At 35.2% G+C, this 17152-nt stretch overlaps 1 protein-coding gene across 1 annotated transcript; it reads right to left on the bottom strand.

The window, feature by feature from the left end:
* Positions 1–1133: 1133 nt before the first annotated feature.
* On the bottom strand, positions 1134–12502 carry LOC109238906 (CMP-sialic acid transporter 3-like). The gene is made up of 16 exons (XM_019405395.1): positions 12167–12502; positions 10915–11122; positions 10469–10585; positions 10312–10368; positions 8334–8411; positions 7384–7428; positions 5618–5677; positions 5356–5478; positions 5163–5240; positions 4755–4824; positions 3869–3976; positions 3569–3702; positions 3410–3489; positions 2373–2421; positions 2226–2289; positions 1134–1585 (listed from the first exon to the last, which is right to left on the bottom strand). The coding sequence occupies exons 2-15, from the start codon at positions 11080–11082 to the stop codon at positions 2239–2241; spliced, it is 1218 nt and encodes a 405-aa protein (XP_019260940.1). The 5' UTR covers positions 11083–11122; positions 12167–12502; the 3' UTR covers positions 1134–1585; positions 2226–2238.
* Positions 12503–17152: the final 4650 nt, after the last annotated feature.

Below are 17152 nucleotides of genomic sequence, written 5' to 3'. Positions count from 1 at the left end.
AACAAATCGGAAAACTTAATTTCTGAAATCGAATCTTCGAACCACTTGTAATGATGACTTTTATTTTTCAAATCCTTAGTTAACCATTGAAATCCGGAAAAGAATTGAAGGAGAATAACAATAGTAGAGAAATTTTGTGGTGCAAAGGCTGACATGGAAAGGAGAAGAAGAACGAAGAAAAAAGGGATGGGCTAACCGGTAAAAATTAATTTTCAGATTATGTACAACCTGGGCTATATTGGGTAAGGGCTTCAAACATAGCCATTTTCTGATGGGTTGTTGGGCCAAGTGACAAGGGATGTAATTCTCCCAAAAATATAACGTGAGCTTAAATAAAGAAAAATCAAACTTTCATATTGTTGTACTATGCCTAACATGCTTTCCTAAGCCGAGGGTCTATTAGAAACAACCTCTCTATTCTTATAAAGTAGGGGTAAGGTCTGGGTACATACTACACTCCCCAGACCTCACGGTATGGCATAATACTAGGTATGTTGTTATTGTTTTCTTGAGCCGAGCGTCTATTGAAAACAACCTCTTTATCCTTATAAAGTAGGGGTAAGGTCTGGGCATACACTACACTCCCCAGACCCCACGGTGTGAGATAATACTGAATATGTTGTTGTTGTACTATGCCTAACAGTTGAAGCCTCTTTACAAAGAGGATATCAACGTGATATATATAACTAATTTGGTTGTCCAATCAACCAGAAAGATTGATCAACCTACAAACTCTGCCCGAACAGTGTCCATTGGATAGACAAAAGATTAGACTCCTAAAGACCCAATATTGTCATTTACGTGCAAACTTCACTTGAACAACTGAATATTTCACGTGGCCATTCAGTTAAAAGAACAGACTGGAATTTGAGCATAAAATACGACCTGTCCAAGTGAAAGACCGGATAACTATGCATTAATGCCCATACACATATGTATTACGAGAAGAACTAACAAGGATGGCAATTCAAGAATCATTCAACAATTTGCTTGAAATTAAAAAATGAAAAATAAACTGCAATGGTGAATCTCGCCTTCTTAATTTGACTACGTTATAGGCACATTATATCCAAATTCGGAGATTTTCATGAGGCAGAGATGAGCATAATTTAACACAGATGGGAAACTACCAATATTTTGAACCATCGTCTGCCTTTTAAACCAGGATAAACCAACATCCTTCTTGAAAATAAACATCACAAATTCTATGGCACAGTTCTATCATCAAAATTCACTTGATTACAAGAATGTATGAAAGAATTGATATCTGTCAACTGTTTACAAGAAAATCAATATGTAACACTACATGTCTTTTTGTAAGTGGTATGTAACTTATACAACGTCCATCACACGTATTTGTATTGCAGGAGAACTATATTGCTGTTGCCTACCTAAAACTCCTTCATCAACATATAGTCCTCTCCAGATGAAAGACCCGTGAAGCACAGAGGGATTGACCAAATTTTGGAGAGAAGAAAAGAGAAACAGCAGAACATTCTTCTTTATTTCTTCTGGATATTAATCTGAATGACCTCATATTCTACACTCCCTGTAAATGCTCACCACAAAATGCCCTAGAAATGACCTACAATAACAATTTTCTGGTAAGCAGCTTGTATTCACAGAAGAAAAAGGTCTAATAACAATAAAATAAGCACCATATGAGATCAGGAATTGCAGATGAACAAATACTAAGACATGCAGGATAAAGTTCTCATGTTAATCTGGTGGTACATGATGCACTTTAACTGTGAATCATTCAATATAGTTGCAATCTGACAACGTCTACGACATCATACTTTCTTGGTATCTATATCTATGTCTCATCAATATCATTGCTAACTGAAAGCAGCATTATCTACTGTACTCAACTTCAGATTTATTTGATATAAACAGTTCCTTAATACGTATAAAATAATATAAAAATTACTGGCATCAGTTGGTCGTCAAATTATTTATTCTTCTTGTTTAGTTCTTTTCATACATATCAAAATAAAAAGAAAAACAGGATGATAAATAATTCCATGAGATGACCGAGGTACCAACCAAACTACCCTAGTCTTCTTTTTAGTCCTCCAACATGCTTCGCAGCTCTCCAAGTTCGCGAATAAGAAGTGCAACCAAGAGACATCCATAAATCATAAAAACTCTGAAAATGGTCTTAATTTATGTGTATCGAAGTTAAAAACTTGGATCAGAAAGTATAGAGACACTAGCAGACTTACAGTTCAAATAACTTCATCTTGGAAGAAGTGGCTGTCTTTCATCAGGTCCTACTAGATGACTAGCCTGGAAAAGAAATTAATATGAATTCTGTATTAGGAAATACAGTGAAAACTCGGCATCTAAATTTCTGATAAATAAATCCATACCTCCTCATTTGCTCCTGCTGCCATATTTACGAAGGATGAATCTTTAGAGCTGAAAAACAACAGAAAAGGGAAGTATTAACAGATGCATCTTTTTAAACTTTGGAGGTGAGTAAGGGGTACGAGGGGGTGAACATGCATCTCTGTGATGTACACCTAAATTTTTTAGCATTTAGTTCAGATCCATCTTTTAATAGATGAATTTGATGTTATGGTTGGCACTTGGCAAATAGCAGGTAAAGCTTTCTGGCTAACTCAAAGCAAGGGAAAAAAAGACTTGCACAATTGAGGTCTCACGAAGTAGTTAACAGCCTAAAAACAGAAGTTATTTGAATGCTTCTGTACACAGTATGGCCAATGCCAATCATCACCTAATAATAGTAATTGAAGTATGGCTTGTTGTCTTAGTAAGTGAAGCTGGGACATATCTTGCATGGCAAAGGACCTTATGCCAATAATAACTTGTAACTTTTTTTTTAATTATTTTGAGAAAAAGGGCCATCATTCGTTATATCAAGCAACAAGGAGATAATATTTGCAGAAATAGGAAAAAAAAAGAGAGAGAAGCAGCCCTTCAGCTATGCAGGGAGCTATCAATCCATACACATTCTCTAAATTGGATACATCTGAACTCTGACACTTAAAAGTAAAAAAAAAATTAACGACAAGAGTACTTCAATGATATGATATAAACTTAAATTACACGATATAAGTCGTATCACAGAGAAACTTTCAGTGCTATTTTGCCCTCTTGGGTGGAGTAGCAGCTGAATTAGGTGCAGAACTACATCCGCTATAAGAGGCTATAGTTGGAGTAGTATCATGTTACTCTACTCATTCCACCAGACAAACATATTAAACGAACAGACATACCAGGAGCAAGCCATCACAACCTACTTCCTATCACATACTCGGTGTGCATATATAAGAACGAAAATAGGATACAGAAAGCATTACTCTAAGAACTAGTAGCTGACAAGGAAAGACAAGTTACAGCTGAGACATAATTCTACATTATACTTAACCGGTAAAGTAAGTACCTATGCTTCTCCCCGACATCAATCAACTCCAATGTCCCATTTTGTTGGTCATCTTTAACTTTTGCAAGAGGTGAAAAGAACTGAAGTATCAAAGTTATATGGTCAGTCCAAAGAGAAAATGGGAAAATATCAAAGGGACAACTCTCTCAATTTTAGTACCTGGTGCATTGAGATGAAAACAACAGAAATCCCAAGAAGAAAGTTTATGGTCAGTGTATGACCAAACAACAAAGCAGATGCTATGCCTGTAAATATCGTTGCAACGGTCGACGAATACTTCTTCAGAATCGTATCTGGTATAAACAAATTGTGTTATTGAGTAGAATACCATAAAAGAAAATTTTCTTGTTAAAAGTAGGAGATGGCTTAGAGCTTAATACAAAGATAATATAATCCCATTAATGGAGGATATGATGAGCCAAAAAGAAAGGGTGGAGCATATTGAGTAGATAATCTCACCAGCATATTTGAAAAAAAAGGAAGACAGAATTCCTTGTGCCGCGTTGTTAACAATTAGAAGCATTGTTGCCTTTGAATGCCCCTCAAATATATCCAAGCTACTAGGACCTGAAAAATTCAGAAGAAACATTTCAAGGGCTGGAGAAATATTGTCCAACAAAGGCCTTGCTCTGAAGTAAGATCATTTTTCGATTGGTAGTCTGAAGTAGGATTGGCTTCATCCATGATCTCATATGTTGCCACTTCAATTCTTATCAAAAAAAAAAATGTTGCCACTTCAATTACCTCTACGGAAAAACCAGCATGGGATTTTGTTTACCACAATTTTCCTAATGTATTTCAGAGAAGTTTTTTAAAACAAGGGCAGAACTTTTGCACTGGTTACAAACATAGACATATATGTCATCATGAGGTTCCCTATAACCACTCCTATCAAAGTAGATATATACACCTGATTGCTTCCCTAACTATAAAACTTTGTATTTACCATTAAGAGATTTACTAGTATGATTTGTCTAAGAGGTAATATGATTTTGCAACCACTATGTTGGTTAGTAATATGATTTTCAACCACTATGATATTAACGCTTAGTAATATGATTTACACCATGAGAGAGTAATGTCATTTGCAATTTTGCAGGTTTTCTTTGGCAGTACATTCTAATCCAGGGCAGGTGTAATAATATGGTATATATAACTGTAACAGTTACTTGAAGATAAAACATGAAAGCAAGGATCTAAGCACTATAATGAGATTAAAATAGCAAAGTAACAATGTCGGTGAACTCAGTAACCTCAAGAGCATTTTTATTTAAGTCAGTTATTATTTGCCTTGTCATGTGCCAAATTTTGATTTCTAGGAAAACCCTCAGAATCACACCATTACCTTTAAATATAGCAATCCCAAGAATTGCGAGAAAGTTGAATATAGCACCATATCCATAGAGAAATAAGTTCTGCAAGTTAAACAGTAACATGTCAGATGGTTCAGGAAGAGGGCACTGATAGAAGCCACGTCCACCCTTTATGAATAGAGAAATTCGCATAATCTATATTGCTCGAGAGACAAGATCTGACATGCATCAACTGAAAAGAAATGCTCGAAGTCTCAAACATTGTAGTAAACTGGCACTCAATAAGTACTTAAGTACAGGTATATAAAAATGTTATGTCCACTCAAACGTAACAATCGTCCCGCGAAAGAAGGCAGAGGAAAATAATGAGCCAAGCTAACCACAGATCATTCTGCTGATAAATAAATAAGAGAAATGATAACCAACCATGGTGAAGTTACCTGGAGATAAATGCTAGTGTCATATTGACTCTTCAAAGCATACTCATTGAATACTGAGGCCATAGAAGGAACAGTTACCTGTGTGAAAAACCCTTCTTTAGCCAGTATCTTAAATGATGTCCAAGGGTTCACTAACGCCTCTTCAAATAACAGAACAAAAATGAATTGGTAGTAGAAGCTTTTAATTACTTACAAAAATCAGTGTATAGATGTATGCAATTGTGGTAACTGGAAGAGCCAAAGAAGTGGTGCCTTCAGGAATCGATCGAAGTTGATTAATGCTAATCCCAATTAGCAACAGAGCAAGAGCCTCCCACTGTACCATAATAAGTCCTATTATATGGGTATACAACTTCTATCATCCTGCAAGAAGTTACACAGGATGCTTCGCTCCTTCCTGCCTTCACAATCAATATTGCAACACCAGCTTATTTTACTAGTTTGAAACCACTAACCTGAATTATGGAAAATCGTCGTTTCATGATAAATTTCAAAAGCACGGCAATAACCAGAACCTGCACTTTGTCAACAAAGAAACAAATATTATAAAAATTAAAGAAAAGTTCTACCGGAGCATAATATCCAAGAAAGTATTCTGAGACATATCCTTTTGCTGGTATATAATAGTGAAACCAAGATACTCATCAATTGATATGTAAAGTCTCAGGTATCGAAAAGAAATAACCACCTTAATAAATTTTTTGGCTTTATGTAATATTCAAGGAGAGAGAAAAGTGAACAAAAAAGAGTAGTCATTTTTTCGGCCATGTAAAAAGGATTCAGACAGATACCTTTAGACATTCTAGAATAGATGCTAAAAGAACTTTCTTTCACTAGATTACCCAATAAAGGAATAGCAGACTAGTTGAGTCCGACCCTTGTGCATAATATTATCTTGGAGAAAATTTATAACCACCTCAAAAATTCCTAAGAGAACTTAAATATAGCACTTTATGGATGCTCCAAGCTTTTCCATGTTTTACTGAAGGGAACAAGGGAAAGATTAACATGATTATAACAGAAACCAAATTACTAGAAGCATTCTTCCTTTTACCACTAACAAAAGAAAAATATGCATATGAAAATCTAGCAATTATGAGATATCTAGTTTTTCTCTAAAGTCCAGTCACGAGTAGATTTATTCATAATATCAAAGGAAGATTTAACCACCTGCTAAAGACTGCAAGCTGTTTCGAAAGAGTACCACACAGACTATCAGCCCATATTGCTTAAAATTTCAAGAAGATATATAGTGATTTACACTGGAAGCCTCCATAATACAGATTAAATGGGAGCAATTTCAGAATCTAATCAGGATAGATTTGGATCAAGAAACAATGGCGATAACAATAACGCTTCAACCCAAACTAGCTGGTGATATATTGGATGCAAGTTGATCTAAATTTAGGCTTAATCCAAAGTTGGCTGAATTCAGGGATGAAGTTGGATTGTGCTAATTTGAATTTACCTACACTGTATTTATGACGGAATAGGTTTACTGTTGATCATCTTGAACTGCGAATCCATGATTCAGACTAAACTCAATCACAGCCAAATGATAATTTAGAATACATATGAGCTCTTGATATTACATCACTTTGTCCAGTCAAATATTTATTTATCACAATTTGTGATTAAATATAATTAGATCAATAATAATTATAAATTAAGATAAAAAAATTATAATTGTAACTTTTTTTATATATCAGCTAATCGACGGATCAGCATGAGATTGTCAAGAATGAAACTCCTGATGCCCCTGATGATGGAGACTTGAAGAAGTATAGAATAAATCAAATAGAAGGCTCATTCGTAGATCAGCATAAAATTATTAATCCAATCCAAGATGAGTAACCGAGTTCTTCTTCCTATGGTTGGCACTAACACATGCATTGCTAGTACACTTATTGGCATTCCATACTAAGTCAGTGAAGTAGCACAAATGCTGGTATTATTGGTACAGCAATAAAAAATGACAATGGAACACCTGTCTATTGATACCAAAATTAGTACCGTAATTATTCTAACGATACCCTTGATACATAGCTTCATGTTTGAGATCAAATACGCGACTAACTAATCTGGAATAACCAAAATGTAGGGGATTGTGCAAAAGAAAGAAAAGCAATCAGTGTCAGTAAAGCAATTGAAGAATTCAGCAGAAAATCAGCAAAAAACAATCAGATGATACGTTGTAGCAGTGGTCAACTATAGCAGTTACCTTCAGATTGCTTAGCATCTTCACAGTTGCTGGGTTGAAATATAACTGTACAAAAATATTAGAGGGAACATGTCAAGAAAAAGGAGAACTGTGGTAAAAGAAAATCCCCAGTGTATAGTCTGGTAGCTAGCAAGCTAGGACTTAAAGATTATATTGAACAGTGAAAAGATCTTAATAGGAGTAGAACAGTCAATCAAATATATATACATGACTCAGTATCTTCAAAACCAAACATCAAATCAAGTTTTATAGAGGTGTCTCAATAACTGTTAAAGCAAATGGGGACATAGGGCAAAGAATCCATTAACCAAAACAGAGTTATGAAAGATGAATTTAATTCTCCGTTTACATCTTAGCCATAAGCAGAAAGAGTTAAGACTGTCACTTGTCTCCTACAGCACCATGGCATGGCAAGTCTACACATGCCAGACCTTCACCCAGTAGGGCATCTAAACAATGGTAATTGGTTCTTCAGCAGCCTCTCTTATTTGGAATTTTTAGTCGTGCTAAGGACAAAGCGACAGCCAGCAGGAAGTATTGCGCACAGAAGCATTCTTGCAAAACCAGAATAGTCCTCTGATTTGTTGAGTATTAGTTATTAAGAAATAACAATCTCTATGGAATCATCACTACTGAAGCAGAATTCAAGATTTGTTATTTTGAGGCAAAAATCCAACTCCCTAGCCCAGAAGTCATTATGTAATCCTAGAAATTAGTACTGGATATATCCCAAGTTTTGAGACAAACAGTAAAGTTCGAGACAGCAACTCTTCTCATGCCAGACCTGTTATTCTCGATGAATGAATGGGTGAAACTAGACACTATTCCAACTTTCTAGTAATGTACAGTACAAGAAAAAACGTAGAGACAAAATGTGCCATGCTGGACGAAATAACAAAACAATGGGAATAATCACTCAGAGAACTGACAAGAACAGCAACAAATAGTACCTGCATGATGAACTTTAGGTAGTTATTTATGGCATAGAGTAGTGCTGGTACAGCAAGAAGCACATTGTTTCGTGCAGCCTGAAGAAAATATAAAATGGTCATGAGAAATTATCAAGTAATAGTAAGCCTGTTAAATGTTAGTAGCATGTTTGTACAAAAAATACAATGGACGACTAACTAATGAATGCATGTCAAGCCAGTAAGATTTCAGTCACACAGAACAGATATCAAGCAGTCAACATAGAATCTGAAAGCTATACAAACTGACAACATATTTCAATTCTCGAAGAAGCTGAAATAGATTGGTGCAAAGTAGCGGTTTTAATAGAATGGTGAAGGAAAACAAAAGTTAACCAGGATGCAGATAAGAATTAGTCAATTTTAAGATGCAACTGACACTGCAACAAAGAAAAGTGGAAGCTTTCATGCAGTCAACAATCTAGAAGGAATCAGAAGTCTTCGGTTCTATTATAAGTCAAAACTTTCATAAATTGACACCGGGCCGGTGTCAAAAGTATGTACAAACTGTTTCTTTGACTCAACCGGAGCTATTCACTGGCATTTATCAAGTTGCCAACTACATACACAACTGTGAAGGTAACAACTGGAGGTCTTTCAACAAGTATGCTACACTTTTCCTTTCTTTTTCCTCCCCACCCCTCACTGACTCAGTCTCGTTGTTTGTGGACCTTAGGTCACATTAGAAGCTTAAGAAAGAGGAAAACCAGTATTTGCAAGCATCAATTAGTAACTTAAAGGATGTTTCCATTTCACATCAGACGAACTGACAAGTGAAACAAAAGGAACAAAACTAGGTAAAAAGGTTGAAGTTTTCTTTTTCCAGCCAAGTGTGCAAACTTGAATTATCTTTGGGAGAAAACCAAAACTCATACAAAACTTGGCAGCTTGAAACTATGTAGAAATATGAAGAGGGCCCAACTCCCGAGCTCGGTCCACGAAAACTTAGCTATGATAAAACATGGCAGTTTGAGACTATGTAGAAATATGAGAAGGTTCCAACTTCCGAGCTTGGTCCAAATTATATCAATGTTAGGCATGTCTTTTGCAGTTGTCCCAATAAAACTATACTTTGACAATACTAAAAGAGTTTAAGCGTCTCTGGATCAACTCAGTGTCTTCATCCTTATTCTCCACATTATGGATCAACTCAGTGTCGTCATCCTTATTCACCACGTTATGTTTATTCTTTTTTCCTTTTCTGTAGATAATATTCAATACTTTAGAGCCTGGGATGTTGTTATGAAGAGAGGTAGAACTCACAGCAATATATTGATCCTTCTGTGGAATGAATAAATGAGGGCATCCTGATATGCAACTAGAATTGTAGGATTTCTTGAAGTTTCTTCTCAGTAGACTATACCCAGTGAAGAGAAGCATTTAGTTCGTTTATCCAATATAAACTATATACAGCATGCCAGGCACCTTTTGTTTACTGCATGATATCATTAGCAGCTCTTCACGATGTGAATTCCCGTAAGACCACTAATTCGATCTTTCTTAACACTTTATATGCTTGAAGGCCCAATCTGTTTGCATCAAGCTCAAATTTCCTTCCTGCACGTGTGGCCCCCAACTGGGAGCTTTGCCTAACTCTATTGGAGGTGTGGTAAAAAGTTTACAACTCATGATATCTTTCTTCTTTGCAGGTTCATACACATAATTTGAATTGATGATTGGCTGTTTCGGGCTGTCTGCACCCAAAAGCGACAACTCATTTGTCCCTTTGTCCAAGACAATCATCCAGGCTAGGCATCTTCCTCATCTTTAATGACATACATATGGTAGGTTAATCATGTAAGAAGAGGACTCAACTGAGAGACTGGCTCCTCAGATACTGCATCACTTGCAAACTTTATACTATAATAAAGAACAAATGCAAGAATGATGATATTACATGGACATGATGAGCAATAAAGAACTAAGAGCAGTTACAACACTCACATCAATAACATTTTACCTGTACAAATGTGGATATTGAAAGAAGTGGCTTTTCTCCAACTTTTTGATGCCTGGCCTACAGAAACAATCCAACAAGACATATAAATTGAGCTTTCTAAAAGAAAATATATGAAGAAAATATTATGAGTAAAACCAAAAACATAAATAAAGTGTACCTGGATTAAAAGCATTAGTATTGCAAAGACGACCTTTGTCGCCTCCGTCAAGAAGTTGACACTTACGGGACTAAACTTGAATTTTCCGTCCACTTTTGACATAAATACTAAAACAGGCTGAAAACGGAAATAAATACTGAGTGAGACTTATGTCTTTCTCATAATTAAGCAGAAACTTTGAATGCCTTGCTGATAACAGCAAGTGACTATAGATATGTGATAACAGCAATAAGTTAACTACATTCAATAGAAAAGCAGAAATTTTTAACAAGTACCAAATAACGGTGATTGTTTGGGAAAGGAGCACAATCCACACGAATTCAAGTAGCTTAATAAGTTTCCAGTTTACACATAAGATATTATCATTTGCATGCAAAAAAACAAAACTTTTTTTGAGCTCTAAAAAGAAGATGAGTTAACAGTTAACATGTGAAGAGGGCCGCTACCTGTAAACCAACCAGCATACAATCTCCTACAACCAAAAGGACATTAAGAGCACGCTGCTTTGATGAAATCTTGCTTCTGTGTCGATCATATGCCCTTGAAATAGTTTTTACAGTTGGAGAAACAAGCTTGGAATGACAGACAGCGCATTCTGCCATACCGTTCTTCATGAGTCAACTGCTTAATATTTCAGATTTAAAGAAATTTCACCTAAATACAAGAAACATTGTGAGTACAAAAACCACCATATATTAGAATAAACATTGAAAGGGCAAACAAGAAAATAAAGTAAGGCAACATCGTGAGAAAAAATTCTGTTAGTTCTACTTGTCAGATATCTTTAAAATATCAGGAATGAAGGATCATATAGCTCACCTTCATCTTTCTAAGACTATTTCATTTACCATTCACTAAAATAGTCAGCTCAAACAGCTTAAGCACATCAAATGAAATACATGCACAGGTCATCCAGATCTTAAATATTCTCAACCTTTTTAACTAACTACAATCCAATCCAAACTGCAACTGCTGCATATAAAGACCCATATTACATGGATCATTCATTCCCCTTGACATACCCTGTGTCAAATCGGTGTAATTAGGATGTGGTTACTTAATGCATATTCAACTTGATGTATTAGTAATGGTATGCACACACCTATAATGGATACATACCCATAAATGAATCCATGTAACATAGACAGAGATAACCACACATGAAACATTACTATGACGAAGCCATATAACCAATCCACTAACCAATGGTCTACAGCTGGTGACTCAACTGCAACTAAATAGAAAAGCTAAATCATGACACTGACAACATCATCTGCATACATACATAGTATATAAAGGGCAGTGCCCAGTAAGTAACTTACTGAACAAAATGCACTTGTTCTTTTGCAATTTTTACTGAATGAAGTTATTCAGCAGTATAAACCCTCACTTAACCTCTCTCTGGTATCAAAATCAGAGATCAACCAAATCACTTTTAACGCAAAATTTATGGAAATTAATTTAATAGATCTCACTATAAAACCAGTAAAAAAAATCACATCTTTTTGCATGACAACAACTTTCATATCCAGATAGTATTGAATTCGACACAGATCAAGCATGTAACATCCATTTTAATTAACAAAAGCCAATAAAATGTAACATCTCAACGTATTTCGAATAGATCTACATCTCAATCTTTTTTTAACAAAATTCAACATTGCTCATAAACAAAAAAACAAAACAAAAAAAACTGACCTGTGAAAGAAGTGATTTAAACGGAGTTAGAGTATGTATAATTTCTTGGCGGGAACTGTCTGCCGGAAGACAAAATTTTCCGGCGAGATCCAGAGAACTCCGACCGACTTCAGCTGAGACAACTAGTAAGGACTGGAAACGTGGGCAATTGTGTAATTGGAGAAGTGGGAAATTTAGGAAAATTTCTGAAAGAGTTTGTTTGTTTTAAGATGCGGGGAATATGCAGGGGAGAGAAGAAGGGAGTTGGAAAGGGGCAATGAATTTAATTTTTAAGTTTTATTTTTAATTTAATTGAATAAAGGCAGCCACATTCATTTGGTGTTTAAGTTTCTCTATCACTTTGCTTCAATAGTAAAACATAACAGGTGTGAAGTTCTTGTCACATAGTAGGTCTTTCATTTTTCAACATGAGTGAATTTCATTTTCAAATTCTTCTCCAACCCAACAAACATTCTACACCATCATTGCTTTTAGGGGAATTCATCTATCAAAATATGTGGAGCTTTAAATTAAATAATAATTACTCATATTGTAAATTTTATTTTATGATTCATCTTTCAAAAGATACTTAATTTCAAATTAAACGTAATAAAAATTGTCCAAGTCAACTTAACTAAACATGTAACAAAATAGGAAATTTTACACCCTATAAAAAACCTTAGTACCCTATTTATTTTAAATAAATACCATTTTAAAATATTATATCCTATAAATACCTTTTATCCTTTATAGCAAAATATCTAATTATAGTTACATCCTACATTTAAGGCACCATATATGCTAAATAATATTTTTTTCTCTCCTTTTTAGTATTTTCTCTCACATAATCACCGTATATGTGCTCTAACCACGTTCTCTCTCTTTTTGCATACACTTTACTCTCTTCTCCCACAAACCCACGTTTCATAACTCTTCTCCCACCCAAATTCTCTATTTCTCCGCCATTATCAATCCAACATTCAAAATCTAGCTAAAATCACTGTTTTACTGCCGATTTGTATACTCCTGGTAAGTTTACTTCTTCGATTTTGATATCCTTATTTTGTTTCTAAAATTTTCATACCGATTTTAGTTTGTTTCTGAAACAATAACCATTGGTATTGTTTACTCACCAGGAAGCTTTGGTTTTTCTCTCCAATGTCGGATTCAACGCCACACAAGATGATAACCAGAGGTATACCCACCAAAATTCTCAATTTTGATGGGTCCTCTTTCTCGTTGCAAATAACTCAAGCGGAGTCAGATTTTGCAGGTTTATCAGCAACTACAGTTTCAGAGAGAAGAACTAAATTACACAATGACAAGTCGAAAGAAGTCCAAGTTGAGAAATCTTCAAAAGAAATAAAAAATCCAGTTGCTTCAAAGAGGAAAAAAACCTATGAATGATTCTTCATGTGTCAATGTAAAGGAAGTTGCTGCAAAAAAAATATCAGATACACGACACGAAAAGGTAATTGCTATTTTATCAATATGCATTCAAAGAAACTTATATGTATTCATAATTATTCAAGTTATTTTACATGTATGATGTTGTATTTGTATGTATCTGGTTGTATTTAAATATATTTAGTTTTATTCAATTTCACATTTTTGTACTATTTGGTATGAATGTATTCAGTTGTATTTATATATATGTATATGTATTCTTATGTATTTTGACAGTTCTATTCTTAATGATTTTCAAGGTTCCCACACTGTTGTATTTTGAAGCAACTATTTATTTTTCAATGTATTTTTTTTTTTTTGCAACTGTTCAATTTTCCAGTAAGTTTTTAATTGTATTCATATGTATTCAGCTTAGTTATTTTTTATGTCATGTGTGTTGTATCTAGTTTTTTAATATGTATTTAGCCTTGTCAGTGTATTTAGTTGTATTCGTATGTATTCATGTCAGATGTACTGTAATATATTCTGTGTATTTAGTTATATCTATACTTCTAAGTGTTTGTAGTTGTATTCATATGTATTCATGTCAGATTTACTATGAAATATGCATTGTATTCAATTGTATTTACATGTATTTATTCTTGTTAAATGCAGGGAATTAAGTTTTTTATGAAACACCAGCCAAAATTTGCACCCCATATCAGTGTTTATACTAACACTGATATTGATCACGCCCAAATATGCCTTATAAAAAGGACAATGCGGTCGCTGCAAATATAATCCGGTTTACAAGTCCGGAGTCGAATCCCACAGAGAACTAAGGTTTAGCTACAACTGTTCACTATCACCAAGAAGACAGGCTTGAACAATTCCTAACTTATAGATATTAAGATTCTTGTGTTTAACTACTTAACTAACAAATTAAAATAGTAAATTAACAACTAACGATACTGAGGGTTAGAGAAAAGATTAAGGAGGTCTAGAGTTATGATTTCCCCAATTGTCGGAATCCTTCCTGCTATGTCTTTTATAATTTCGCCTAAGTATTCTCTACCGATCATGAGCACTCTTATTACTGTAAACCTCTCCCGAGTAATTACGATAATTTACTAGACGCACTCTCCCGAGCTACGCTAGCTAGCTTTTAATACAGCTCGCTTCAGATCGCACTCAAGGCTTCGTTATCCCTAATCCCACCTTTAAACCCTCGGTTATTGATCCCTGATCTACTCTGGGAGTGGTGTTGTTCAATAATTACCTAAATATGCACTCTCTCCCGAGTTATGCATACTAAATAGGCACAGCTAATTGAGAGTTCTTCAACCAACCACAATATAAACGTAGTTGAACAAATAGAGAAAAGCTATGGCTCAATTATCTAAAAACATAACAAGAATTTATCCTACAAAAGGTTCTATCAAACTCTAGATAACAAATTAGCTATTCATAATAGTATGTAAAACTACAATACTAAAAGTCATAACCAACAATGAAAAATAGGAAGAGGAAGGAAAAACTCGTAGAAGAATTCTCCGCCTTGCTCCCAATATGTTCTTGCCTCCTTAGGTCGAATCTATGTCCAAAATATGTCCCCCTCTTGTTCTTGGCCGGCCTCCTTTGTTTAATATAGGGTTTAGGACTTAAGGGCTCTTTACCAGTATCATAGCCGGGAGAATGAAAGCATTAGTGGGAAGATCTTTTGTTCGATCTGCCTTGGGTGGGGCGATGAAAAAAGTTTAATCCCATGTTTTGCACTTTAGTCCCTGAAATTTTCGCTTCCTGCCGCGGTCTCACCGCTGTCGCGGTCAAACCGCGGCCAAACATACTCTCTGATTCTTCAGTTGTCCCCGAGTACACTCTGTCGCGGTTCTGCCGCAATTCCACCGTAATCACGGTATTTCATCCTCTTCCGTTTGGAATTTGGAAAAACGTAAAACATGAAAGTTGTAGCCCTTTGAGTTATCTTTCCAACCATATATTGTGGGGCCCAAATGGAGTTCTGAGAAAAAAGTTATATCTATTTTACTAGACAGTGCGCAATATGCCTCCTCGAGTCTTCATTCGTACTTAATTATCAAATTTGACCCCCAAACATGATCCCGGCTTAATTCCTTGAACTATTACTCAAACTTTAAAGCTCCAAATCACTTAAATGCATTCCATAACATCTATATAGCTCGGAATCACACCTACAAGGCATAAAACACACAATTAGTGCAAAACACTAGCGATTAAAGCTCAAACTCAATTAAAGTGCAGTAAACTCGAGTGTAATAATCGACTAAAATACGTAATTATAGACTATCATCAACACCCCACACTTAAGCTGTTGCTCGTCCTCGAGCAATCAAACTACACTTTTTTTTATAGACACGACCTTTTTAAACAATTCTCCTAACGCAGCACACCAAGAGTATTTAAAATAGACTAAGCACAAAAGCTTAACATCTTCACCTCAAGATTTGACTCACAAGTACCACACATTATTCACAACTCACCCACTTACTCTAATATAGAGGTGACTGACATTACCTTTCCTTCATGAATCAAGTGCCCTCACACAACAAAAAAAGAGTAGTTCCACACAATAAAATTTAAGAACACTTAGGAACTCAAGATAGAAAGAATTCACTCACTCTCAGAAATAACATTCATATGCCACAAAAGATGCACCATAAGCTTGCCCATAGTGTACTACTCCACTAATCGATCTCATTCAATCTAGGATCAATTAGGACTTTATTTGGTTGTAATGTAGGCTACGGGACGGGTAGGATATATTTAGATATAAGAGTGACTACACCTCCCTAAGCACTTTAATACATATACTTTAACATTCAAACCCAATACTTATGTCAAACCAAAACTCCACCTTCACATCAATGCATATTACCCCATTCTTCTTTAAGCACACTTACCTCAAAAGCCACCACTTATCAAGGATTTTTTTTTTCCACAACAATCCAACTATATTTTTTTTTCAATTCAAGTGGCTCTTCCTTTTTCAAAACAGTGTACCTTTCTCCTTATTCAATTAGTTCCACTCAAAAGCCAAACCAACCACCCCACACTTTAACTTTTACAAAGTTCATAACAATTCAAGTGCTCATGAGAGGTGAAAAGGTTCAAATAGATGGTTAATTCAAACAAATGGGTTAGGCTTGTAATGTGGTTGCCAAAGAAAAAGGATTATAGGCTCAAAGAGGTTAAGTACGATACATAACAATTAGGTGGGTAAAATATACATATCTGGCTCAACAAGAAAACGCCTATATCACTTCCAAGACTGAACAACACTACTATTTCGCTTTGCAAACACACGGGGCAAGTTCTAGGCATCAAATGCACTGCACAGAATAACACCTAAACCTCACACACACATGGCACATAACTCACTCAGGATTAGATTCATCAAGACACTCTAGTCAAAGCAGTTAAGCAAAGTTAAAATCATACAATTTAAGGTACTTATGCAAGAGTCAAAAACTGAGCCTAAGCGTCACAGCCAAAGTACTCACTATTCTCAAGGCATAACAAAGTCAAGAGATATTGCTTCATTTCAAAACAAAACACAATGGATCCTATTCCCAAAAAAAAAAC

The sequence above is a fragment of the Nicotiana attenuata genome, unplaced genomic scaffold (genome assembly GCF_001879085.1).
Source record: "Nicotiana attenuata strain UT unplaced genomic scaffold, NIATTr2, whole genome shotgun sequence".
NCBI lineage: Eukaryota > Viridiplantae > Streptophyta > Magnoliopsida > Solanales > Solanaceae > Nicotiana > Nicotiana attenuata.
The sequence above is the reverse complement of the archived record's forward strand: the minus strand, read 5'-3'. Positions and strand labels throughout refer to the sequence as shown.